At 32.2% G+C, this 13008-nt stretch overlaps 1 protein-coding gene across 1 annotated transcript; it reads left to right on the top strand.

The window, feature by feature from the left end:
• The first annotated feature begins 488 nt into the window (after positions 1 to 488).
• On the top strand, positions 489 to 1253 carry LOC130990065 (uncharacterized). The gene is made up of 2 exons (XM_057914264.1): positions 489 to 740; positions 855 to 1253. Exons 1-2 carry the CDS (start codon positions 489 to 491, stop codon positions 1251 to 1253), a joined length of 651 nt encoding a protein of 216 aa, XP_057770247.1.
• The last annotated feature ends 11755 nt before the right edge of the window (positions 1254 to 13008 follow it).

Below are 13008 nucleotides of genomic sequence, written 5' to 3'. Positions count from 1 at the left end.
TCAAAATTTCCAAAAAAAGTGTTGGCTGAAATCAGATCATTAATGTGCAAGTTCTTGTGGGGGGGGGGAGGAGTGGAGGAGAAGAAAATTTGTTGGGTCAAGTGGGAGGACCTATGTCGCGATCATGGGGACGGGGGTCTCGGGCTTAAAAATCTGGATTGGTTCAACTCGGCTCTCTTGGCAAAGTGGATATGGCGATATTTGTTGGATAAGGAGGCGCTCTGGGCGCGGGTGGTTAGGCTCTGCCAGGGGGAGATCACGTGGGATGACGGGGGATTTAGATTGAAGGGGGAGTAGTGCCTCGAGAACAGGCTGGTGGAGGAATGTTTTGAGTTTGAGTTGGGGTCCGAAGGGAAAGTGGATCAGGGACAATCTGGAAATTCAAGTGGGAGACGGAGCAGATTTTCTATTTTGGCATCACTTGTGGGTTGGTGAGGCCACTTTATCAGAGGTTTTCCCAAGATTGTTTCGCCTCAACAGTAATCAAGATGGGTCGATCTCGAGCATGGGGGGGGTGGAGGGACGGAGAGTGGGTGTGGAGGCTTCAATGGAACAGGGAACTGATGGATAGGGAGAAAATTCAGGAGCAACGGATTCTTAACCTCATCAGCCAAGTCCGAATTTCAGAAACAAAACCAGATAAATGGATTTGGAAAGCCTCAAAAGACGAAGCCTTTTCGGTTAAGTCAGCATACAAGATCATAAGTACCGACGGCAGAATTGATATCAACAGGAGAAAGGTGAGTGAATTTTATTCCATTTGGAAAGCCCCAGCTCCACCCAAAGTGATTACAACATCGTGGAAAGTTTTCAAAGGCAAAATGGCTACATGTGATAATCTCTTGAAACGAAAGGTGGCTATTCAACAACAGGAGGCTCTCTGCATTTTCTGTAAGTCGACGATTGAGACAGTTGATCATATTTTCTTTGGTTGTCAAAAGACCTTGGAGCTGTGGAATGCGACGCTCTCATGGATTGGCAAACAAACGGCGATGCACTGCAAGGTGATCGATCATTTTAATGCTTTTATTAACCTTGGAAACAAGAAAGATAAAAGGTTTTTGATCGGTGTTTGGTCGGGACTGATTTGGTGTATTTGGAAGACGAAAAATGAATGCAAATTTCAGCAAGGAGTCTGGAATACTAAAAGAACTGAAGCGGAACTTAAATCGAGACTGTGGAGCTGGATGACGATTAACAACGTGCAGAAAGTTACTGAGGATTTCAGGAGATGGTTCGAAGTTGCGCTGTGAGGAAGTCCGGATGTTTCCTTTTGTGAAGTGCTCGGTGGTTTTGTGACATTTCTATAGTTTCGGTCCTTTTGTTTCTTTTCTCTTTGTTCCCCCATCTTTGGTACCGCTGGTACCGTCTTCAATGAAATTTTCACTCTTTTCTGCTAAAAAAAAAATTCAAGTATTTTAGGCTCAAATTTTGGCTTTGCTTGGAGCTCAAATACAAAGCTTCATCAGTCACGTTCTCAGCCTTTTCAATTTTCTTATATAAATAGAGGTAAATTTATTGCATTCCACGCCAATATCAAATGTAAAATGTTATTGTTAAATAGCAGTGTTGTCGAGTTTATTGTTCTCATTCTAATTGACAATTAATTAATTCACCTTAAGTGAGAAACTCGTGAATTCTTGTATCTTATAATGGGTTGATAAATAGTTGAATGGACACATGTTAATCCATTTGAGCTCATTAGAAGTTTGATGACTTTGTGTTACTAGAGTGTCACATATTAGAAAAGATTTCTATCCTATTATGTCTTGCCTACTTGATTCAGAATTTAAGAAGAATGTTTAATTAATCTAGTAAATTTTAATTCATATTTAATAAACTCGGGCCGCAAATTAATCAATAATTTGCAATATAAATTTAACTGTTATGTTCACAATTTACTTTCCGTTGCATTTACTGCTTATATTTTACTTTTAGATCATCCCTACTTTATCTAGTTATTTTCAAGAAATGTACTCATTCTATCCCAACTTTTAGTATCCATATTTTCATTTGAGTAATGCTAAACAGCCACATTGTGGCCACCCACAATTTACTAAATAAAAAATAATTTAATTTATTTAACTTATTTTTTAAAATAAAAATAAGATTTAGTTATTTTATCATATTCTCTACATTGTAATTATTTTTTGTAATTTTTTGGTAACTTTTTTATTTTTATTAAAAAAATAAATAAAAAATAAAAAATGCAAAAAAAATAAAAAATAAATAAATACAATGTAGAGAATATAGTAAAATAACTAAATCCTATTTTTACTTTAAAAAATAAATTAAATAAATCAAGATTTTCCTTATCATACTAGTGTGTGGGTGACCACAATGTGGCTGCATAGATTTATTGTTTTTATTTTTAGATGTCTCCCAATTTTGTATTCATTTATATTTTTAGTAAAAGTAGGTGGGACACTTACTTCACTTTAATTATTTTAACACTCATATAAAATGTGGAGTCCTTATTCCACTCACAATACATCCAACTACTTTATTAAAATTCGTGTCACTCTCAATTGGGAACTAAAAGTTGGGACGAATGGAGTAACATATAGAAGTCCTAATGTTAGGCTCATTTTGTCCAATAAATATGCAACTCTATATAGGTCCTTTTCTTTTTTTAACAATAAACGCTATATATATTTGGTCCCATTGTTTTGAGATAGGTTCATGAATTTGTCCAATAAAACATTAATTGTACATATGAATAGTTGCACACATACATATACGTATGTATTGCAAACTTCCAAAAAACAGAGGGCCGTCTTTTGTTTCTAGGTAAATACGATGAACACCTCTCTTGCACATACTTGGACCCTCTTATTATTTTTTATTTAGATCCATGTATCAATTAATTTCAACTAAATCATCATTATGGATGAAAATAAAAAGGAGTGTGAATAAATAAATATATACATAAAAATTCTTAATTCCGGAATTAAGAATTAATTTCAACTAAATTATCATATACTATCATGGATCCATTTGTTGTTCTTTTGTCGGCTTACAGGCTATTTGGTTAAGCTTATAAGCTCTTTAAAATAGCTTATAAGTTGTTTAAAAGTTTATAAATAAACTCTTAAACAACTTATAATATCTAAAAATAAATTTTTTAAGAATTAAATTTCTCTATCCAACTTATTTTTACATAATCTTATACTACCTCCGTCCACCAAGAGTATACAATTTTTGGTGGATACGAGTTTAAAGAAAATAGCTAGTAGAGGTGTATTAAATATAAATGAGTGATTGCGGTTGAATTGAGTGTGTAGCCACATATAAATTATTAGTTGTAGTTAGAAAGAGAAAGTGTGATTATTATATATAAAAAAAGAAAATATAGTAAACTCTTTGTGGACACCAAATCGGATAATTGTTGTATACTCTTGGTGGATGTAGGTAGTATGTAATAATTCTATTATAAATATTGTTCAATTATAATTTATCATATACCCTCTCAAGTTCATTTATCTACGATTTCTCTCTTATAAGTTGAAGTGTTTTAGCAATTTCTTGGAGCCCTTTTCTTGACTAGCTCATAATTGCTAATTCTTCTAAAAGTATAAAGTGAACTGGGCTCATCGCTAATAATATTTTAAATAATTAATTTTTTTACTAAAAAAACTATGAGACATAACTATTCATTAAGGTACTAATAGAACAGAGGGAGTATTATTTTATTCGAGCGCTCTTCTTGACTAGCTATAATAACTGCTAAGTTCTTGTAAAAGTATTAAAATTGTAAATGTTAACTTTAAAGGGTTTTATTTGATTTCATAGTAGTATATATGTATGGTAAATTAATCAATAAATCTATGCAGACACATTGTGGCCACCCATACACTAGTATAATAAGGAAAATCTAGATTTATTTAATTTATTTTTTAAAATAAAAATAGAATTTAGTTATTTTACTATATTCTCTACATTGTACTTATTTTTTTTACATTTTTTTTTGTTTTTAATTTATTTTTTATTAAAAATAAAAAGTTACCAAAAAATTATAAAAAAATAATTATAGTGTAGAAACTATGATAAGATAACTAAATCTTATTTTTATTTTTAAAAATAAGTTAAATAAATTAAATTATTTTTTATTTAGGTAAATTGTGGGTGGCCACAGTGTGACTATTTAGCATTACTCTAAATTAATAGTATTTCATTAATGGTGAAGCTGCAACAGCGCGTAGGCCAGCCAAGGCCGCAGGACCCTGCCCTTTTTGAGTAGTAATGTTCCCTTGTTTTGAAACATTGCAAATCATTTTTCCAAAATATATTCAATATTTCATGTGGATAGGAATTTTCGACATTCTTAAAAGAGAACAATAAGTATTGTTTAGGGATAGTTGCTAAATAACTAATGATATTTGTTATATTTTTTTAATTCCACAAATTATTTTAACACATTCAATGATATAAATGGATATAAATAATAAAAATATATAGAAATATTAAATGTTTAAGCTACTCATTGTAAGTAGCAAAATCTATCAATGAGGCCTAACCCAAGTAGCAAAGTTGAGGCATCCAAAGACTCTTTTTTGTGAGAAGTTTTAGGTTCAATTCCGCTTGCATGCGGATAGTGTTCTCATCTATATATGGATTGTGGCGCCTTCTGCTTATATTTGATTATATATTAGATAGCTTAGGGTTTTCAATTTATTGAATAATGGTTGCAAAATATGGAGCAAGTGTTATCACTATCGCTATGTAAATTATCTGCTAAAATAATTTATCGCCGAATTTAAGCCGACAAAATTAAGCATCCGTAGTATTATTTTTAAATTCTATGTAAGATAAAATTATTGAAACCTGTTGCTATATATCATTGCCTTCATTTGAAGTTAGTTTATGATATAAAAGCTTTTATTATTTAATTGTAAGAGTTGGGTTATTTCTAATGCCCAATGACAAAATATGACAGATTTCTTTTACTTTTCTTTTTTTAATTTTGACAAAATTTATATATTTAAGCACATATACTTTTAAGAATTAGTATTGATAAAAATTATTATTATTAGAGCTAACTTTACTTATCACATCCTACTGAAAGAGTGTGATTGGAAGTATTCTGATAACGAGGATAAAAATACTCAATTATGTATATTATCAATCATGAAGAATAATTCAATGTCCACTTAAAATCCAATCGAGAATTAAAGAATTGCAATATCAATATTGACAAGAAAAAAACTCAAATTAAAGATGAAAATTAACAACGGAAACAGATCCCTCGAGAATTAAAGAATTGCAATATCAATATTGACAAAATAAACTCAAAACTAAAGATGAAAATTAACAACGGAAAGGAATCCCTCTTGAAACCTATAGTCCACTTTCCTTCATAGATATTAATTAATTAATTTTTTTTTTCCTTGATGCACTCTTATTCAATGTTCTTCGAGGCATAAAATCTTTTATTCTATTTTGAACGTCCAAATTAATGCATAAAATACATTTTGTTAATCTGCGCTAAAACAATAATATTAATACGGTAAATGACTAAATATTAAATTTGTATATATAGATTGACCATTTCCATAGTTATGATGAAGACACATGTGATGTTGTGGACTATTAATGTCCCTACCTCACATATTTTTACCGAATGTTTTGTAACCTAACTCTTTTATTTTCATTCCATTTCATTAATAACATCGCACATGGAGCTAGCTGCTCATACTTCAAATCTTTCTAAAATAATTGCTTACGCTTTAAACAAAATTGTCTCAATTAAGTCATGATTAGTCATGACTTTTTTATTTTGGCTAATTATAATAAACTAATACGCATGCAGCTAGTCGTGCTATTGTTTTCGATGTTAGATTAGTTTCTTTCTTTTTTTCTTTTTTTTTTTGAAAGGGGTGTTAGATAATTAGTTGATGCATATTCAATGATCAAAATATGGGAAACAAAATAACTTTTGACGTTGAACTCAATTTTGCTACTATAATTAAGGTGTTTCGGAAACGGAACGGTGAAACAAACGGTCTCACAATCACTATAAAAAATGATTTTTAGTGATGGCGCTTCTTATCACTATTAGTGACAATGATCAAATATTATTACGACATATTAAAGTATATATTCACAGCAGAGGAATCATCTTTGTCAGAGGAACGGACCTCACCAGAGGAGCGGATATGTCAGGAAAATCACTCCCGATCAGAGAAATGGCCCTTGCCAGAGAAATCACGTATGCCAGAGAAGTCGCTGAAGAGCGGAGGAACCGCCCGCCTGGGGGGCAAATTTACCACTATGCCCTTGACCGCGCAGGAAGCATGCTTCGAAGGCGAAATTACTATTTTACCCCTAGCATGTAATCTATAAATAGTCGCTCGTACGCACCTTGTAAATTTACGCTTTCAATACTTTTACTACTGCAACAATATTTCTTCGTGCTCTCAGCAATATAGCAATCTTCTCTCATCTTTCCGATCAATTTTTAGGTAAAATCCACGATTCACCGATAATTCACCAAACAAACGATCACCGTTCATTTATGCTTCACCACAACGGAACCTTCACACACACACACACACATATATATATATATATATGGTTGCATTCTACAGAAACAGAACTGTTGAATGAAAAATAGAAACATTGAACATGACAGTTAATGTCGTTGAACGTACAAAATGATTTGTTGAACTTTTGGGGGCCGGGGGGGTCAATGGTTGTTCATGTTCAACACAAATCCGTGTTGAACGTTGAACGTTGAATGAACGCTGGCCGTTAAATTAGATAAGATCAACGGCTGAGATTCTGTCTTCTTTCTCTGCCTATACATATATATATATAGGAAATAAGAGCAATTTTTAATGTATGAATTTTATGTAGAACACGTATGAATTCGCTATACAAATGTATAAATTGTGAAAAATAAATTTTTGCTACCTTTGGGATTCGAACTCAGGACCATAAATCCATCTAACAGAATTACGAATCAACCGTAGATCTTGATGATTTAAGGGCTGAAAATGATTCTTATTTTATATCTTAAGAAATGCTCTTATTTTATATATATATATATATATATATATATATATATATATATATATATATATATAGGGTGTGATTTTAGTGATAACTACAATTTTCGTGAGAACCATTAAACTTAATACATCTATTATTAAAATTAATGTACTAAAAAAAATCAATCCCTCATAATTCAAATTCAAATGATGCGTTCATCCACAAAAATAATGCATCCACCATAAATTTTGAAGATCAAAAAATTAAAACTAAATTTTTATTTTTATTTTATTTAATAATTTTTATTTGAATATCCTCCTCTATATAAAACAAACTTGGATTAGATAATTGAAAATTAGTGGTCATAAATGCTGAAGATGAAAATTCATGAATGTAAGGGCCAAAGGCCAAATGATGGAAAGACATGTGCCATAATATGATGACAAAATCAATTGGGACATGACATTCATAGACATGTTCTTACCAAATTGCTTTTGGTTTCTGTTTTTTTCTTTCGGGAAAAATAATTAATTTCCTTAAGAATATCTTATTTTTGTAGTACCTACCATTTGTCACTTTTTGAAGGCGTGACCACATTTTTTAGAACAAATATACTAAATGGTAATGACAATTTCATGTGGGCTTTCGATTCTTTGTGAGCAAAATCATTTGGAATTGTTATAAACTAGAGAGAAGCGAGAGAATATAGTAGAGAATACAAATATCGTTATTATGAAATTCACAACACACCCATATTTATAGGTGTTAAACCAAGTGTGAACGTTCACACACGTCCGGTGTGAACGTTCACACACGTCCGGTGTGAACGGAGGACAGTCAACTCCGGTGGCTTGAAGATGTCAAGTGTTATTCTCCCTCTAGGTTTCTTGGTCAACACACATAAGATATATCTAGAAGATATATTTACAACACTTCCCCTTGATTGACCAATCCCTAAAAAATGTTGCCTCATTAAAACCTTGCTAGGAAAACCCAATGGGACAAAACCTAGTCGAAGGAAAAAGAGTACAACTGCTTCCCCTGAACTTGAGATCATTGAATATCTTTGAGTCGACGTATGCCGATCTCGTGTACCAACTTTCTGAATGTCGATGTTGGTAATGCCTTGGTGAATAAGTCCGCCAGATTTTCACTTGAGCGAATTTGTTGCACGTCGATATCGTAACCCTTTTGAAGGTCGTGTGTGTAGAAGAGCTTTGGAAAAATATGCTTCGTCCTATCTCCTTTGATGTATCCTTCCTTGAGTTGCGCGATGCAATCAGCATTGTCTTCATATAGAACAGTTGGTTTGGCCTTTGATGAAGCTAACCCGCACGACTCTTGGATATGACTCGTCACATTTCTCAACCATACACATTCTCGACTTGTTTCGTGGATTGCAATGATTTCAGAATGATTTGAGGATGTTGCAGTCAAGGTTTGTTTCACAGACTTCCATGATATAGCAGTTCCACCACATGTGAAAATATATCCAGTTTGTGACTTAGCTTCATGTGGATCGGATAAAAATCCTGCATCCGAATACCCCACTAGAGTATTATCATAATTTTCTTGATAATATAATCCAAGGTCAATGGTACCCTTTAGATAACGTAGAATGTGCTTAACACCATTTCAATGTCTCAAAGTGGGTGCAGAGCTAAATCTTGCTAGAAGATTAACAGAAAAAGCTATATCTGGTCTAGTATTATTAGCCAGATAAGTCAATGCTCCAATTGCACTTAGATATGGTACTTCAGGACCAAGTATCGTTTCACCCTCTTCAATTGGTCGAAATGGATCTTTCTTAGTATCAAGAGATCTAACGACCATTGGTGATGCTAATGGATGTGCATTATCCATATAGAAGCGTTTTAACACTTTTTCTGTATATGTGGATTGATGGATAAATGTACCTCAACGGATACGTTCCATTTGCAAACCAAGACAAAACTTTGTCTTTCCCAAATCTTTCATCTCAAATTCTTTCTTCAAATATTCAGCAGTTTTATTGAGCTCTTCAGGAGTCCCAATTAAATTTAAATCATCAACATAAACTGCTATGATTGCAAATCCACTTTCGGTTTTCTTAATGAAAACACAAGGGCAGATATCATCATTCTTGTATCCTTCTTTCAAAAGATACTCGCTCAGTCTATTGTACCACATACGACCAGACTGTTTCAACCCATACAACGATTTTTGCAGTTTAATTAAATACATGCTTTTGGGTTGTGACTGAAATCCTTCAGGCATTTTAAATCCTTCAGGAATTTTCATATATATGTCAGTATCTAATGACCCATATAGATAAGCAGTCACTACATCCATAAGGCGCATATCAAGCCTTTGTGACACAGCCAGACTAATCAAAAATCTAAAAGTAATAGCTTCCATTACTGGAGAGTATGTTTCCTCATAATCAATTCCTGGTTTTTGTGAGAAACTTTGTGCTACGAGTCTTGCTCTATATCTCGTAACTTCATTTTTCTCGTTTCTCTTTCTAACAAAAATCCATCTATATCCAACAGGGATTTTAGATTCCGGAGTTAAGGCTATAGGCCCAAATACTTTCCGGTTATCACAGGAATTTAATTCCCTTTCTATAGCTTCTTTTCACTTTGGCCAATCAAGTCTCTGTTTGCATTTAGCAACAGATGTATGTTCAGGATCCTGATATTTAAAACTTCAAGAGCTATATGAAAGGCAAATATATCATCAACAATGATATTTTCTCTCTCTAGTATCTGATGTAAATAATTTATTGAGATCTCATGATTTTCAGATACTTGTAATTCTTTAGGAATTACATCACTTTCATTTGATTGATTAGTCGTTTTCGTCATTGTTTGGTTTATATCTTGCCCCTTTCTTTTTTCTAGGCATAGAATCTTTGGAACCAACTGGTCGACCACGTTTTTGACGAATTTTGGACTCATTTGCTGCCAAAGCTATTTGTCCTTCAGGGACATCAATTTTAGCTAGAGTATTTGCAGCATGTATGTGAGATTGTGTCACTTTTCTTGTATCTACAAAAGCATCAGGAATTTGATTTGCAATATTTTGCAAATGAATGATCTTTTCATTTTCTTGTTCACATTGATTTGTTCTAGAATCAAAATGTGATAAGTTTTTCTCATTTCAAGAGATTTCCTTGTGCTTTTCTGGATGTAGATTTATTCCTCCTAATGTTGGAAATGTCATTTCATCTAAATGACAATCTGCAAAACGTGCAGTAAATAAATCACCTGTTAAAGGTTCTAGATACCTTATAATCGATGGTGAATCAAATCCAACATATATCCCAAGTCTTCGTTGGGGACCCATTTTTGTACGTTGTGGGAGTGCAATTGTGACTTGAACCGCGCAACCAAAAGTTCGTAAGTGAGAAACATCAGGTTCTCGGCCAAATATAATTTGCATTGGGGAGTATTCATGATTTGCTGATGGCCTTAGTCGAACTAATGTTGCAGCATGTAATATGGCATGACCCCAAACAGTAGTTGGTAGTTTTGATTTCATAAGTAATGGTCTAGCAATAATTTGAAGACGTTTAATAAATGATTCCGCTAAACCATTTTGAGTATGGACATGAGCTACTGGATGTTCAATCTCAATTCCAATAGCCATACAATAGTTATCAAATGCTTGAGATGTAAACTCACCAGCATTATCAAGACGAATTCTTTTAATTGAATTGTCTGGGAATTGAGCTCTTAATTTTATGATTTGAGCAAGTAGTCTAGCAAATGTTGCATTTCTAGTAGAAAGCAAGCATACATGGGACCATCTATAAAAGGCATTAATTAATACCATAAATTATCGAAAAGGTCCACAAGGTGGATGTATAGGTCCATAAATGTCTCCTTCAATTCTTTCTAAGAAATATGAAGATTCAGTATTATCCTTCGTATATGAAGGTCTAATGACTAACTTGCCTTGCGCACAAGCATCACATGAGAATTCATTTGTAGAAAGAACCTTTTGATTCTTTATGTTGTGCCCATATGAATTATTGATTATTCGGCGCATCATAGTCGCTCCAGGATGTCCAAACCTATCATGACAAAGCTTAAAGCTTTTTGTATCATTGAACTTTACGTTCATGAAATGGTTTGTCTCAATTGCTTTTATGAATGTGTAATACATTCCAGAAGGTAGTGTTGCTAATTTTTCTTTTGTCAGCTTATAGCCTGAAACAAAAGAATTTATGCAAAGATATTCATTTCTACCTTTCACATAATTGTCTCGATGTGGTATCCATTATTTCGGATATCCTTGAAACTTAGTAAGTTACTTACTAAAGTGCAGGGCATTTTCAATATCTAATTTAGTATCATTTGGCAAAATGATACAAGCTCTTCTGGAGCCTTCAATGATTTTTGATGCACCTGATATTATGTTAACATTATTCTCATCTAATGTCAACTTAAGGAAATACTTCTTCTTTTGAAGAATAATATGTGTATTTATTTACCAAGACAAATATCACAAGATTTCATATGATATTAATATATATATATATATTCATGCCTTGTTAAAAACCTCTCCGTAAAAACCCCATGGGAAAAATTTGGTAGAGGAAAATAGTACAAGACATATATATTTACTCATATATTACACTAGTTGCCTCGTTAAAAACCTTAACTAAGAAAACCTCGTAGGAAAAAACTTAGTAAGGGAAAAAGAGTACAACCATTCGGCCTTTAGGGCCGTTTGACCTTCAAGGTCTAATTTTCAAAAGCATATAATATGGATTGCTCTTGAAGAGTATGTAATATCCTTCATGGAATATTGATTGTGCTACATCGGGAGCAACAATATGAATCAAATAGATAAAGATTCAAGGATATGTTATCCAAATATTTAATTTACTTGCTCTTAGAGCATGTAATATTCTTCAGGAATATTACTTGTGCTACTTTAATAGCATCAATTTAAGATCTTGAATGTAATATTCTTCAGGAATACTACTTGTACTATTTGAATAGCATCAATGAGTTTTTCAAGATTATTTAAAAAAAATACGTTGTATATATATAATATACAAAGTATATATCCACTATGAATTAAAAAATTTCCCAATACATGATAATATCAATAGTGATTCAAGTAGTAGAACATTGAAGTTTACTGATTATATAAAATAATACGAAACAAGAATTGCCACGTAGTAGTAAATCATATTCAAGATTTTGTAGAATAAGATCCAATCAAATATTGCACTCTTAACAAACAAAATAAATTAAAACTCAATTATATATGTTTGTCATCTCACCGAAAGGGTGCACAAAAATATTGAGATTAAATCTATTGGCATCATATCTTTTTAACATAATCGGGCGAATCTATTATGTCTCCAATTATCAAAATAGTCTTCTATTTTGCGTGAACTTTTCATATTTTTCTTTATTATTTTTCTAAAATCTACTATTTCACATTGACTTTTTATACCACATCAAATACAAGTTTACATAAAATGACATATTCCGTCTAAGTACAGATCAAAAATTTACTTTATATCCTCCAAATTCCAATCAAAATTCACTTTTGTTTGGTGGAATGATTAAGATCAATATCATTCGAAATGCATCACTAATTTAATATGCTCAAACAAATGCTATTTTAATAGCATCAAAATATAACTTTTAGGATTATTTGTATTTCTTCAAGAATAATGAAAATTATATCATTCGTAATAAACAAATATAACATATTTGCATCAAACCACAAATATAAGGGGAATTTGCACAAATTTCAATAACAATCTCTTTTATGCAAAGCATATATGTTACCATGATTCCGTTTTCTGGTTATTTCCAAGCCAATTTATTGATATAAACATATTAAACAGTATAATATTCTAATACTTCAAAGTTTCTTTCGTCTGGATTTAGATGATTACTAAAATTATACGGATTGAAATTCAGATGAAAAGAAAATTAGTCGTACCTTATTGGAAAGACACAATTCTTTCCTAGGGCATACCTCCAATCCTTTTACGATCGAAGGAAGATG

The sequence above is a fragment of the Salvia miltiorrhiza genome, chromosome 6 (assembly GCF_028751815.1).
Source record: "Salvia miltiorrhiza cultivar Shanhuang (shh) chromosome 6, IMPLAD_Smil_shh, whole genome shotgun sequence".
Lineage (NCBI taxonomy): Eukaryota > Viridiplantae > Streptophyta > Magnoliopsida > Lamiales > Lamiaceae > Salvia > Salvia miltiorrhiza.
Note: the sequence above shows the minus strand (reverse complement) of the source record. Positions and strands in the feature narration are given on the sequence as shown.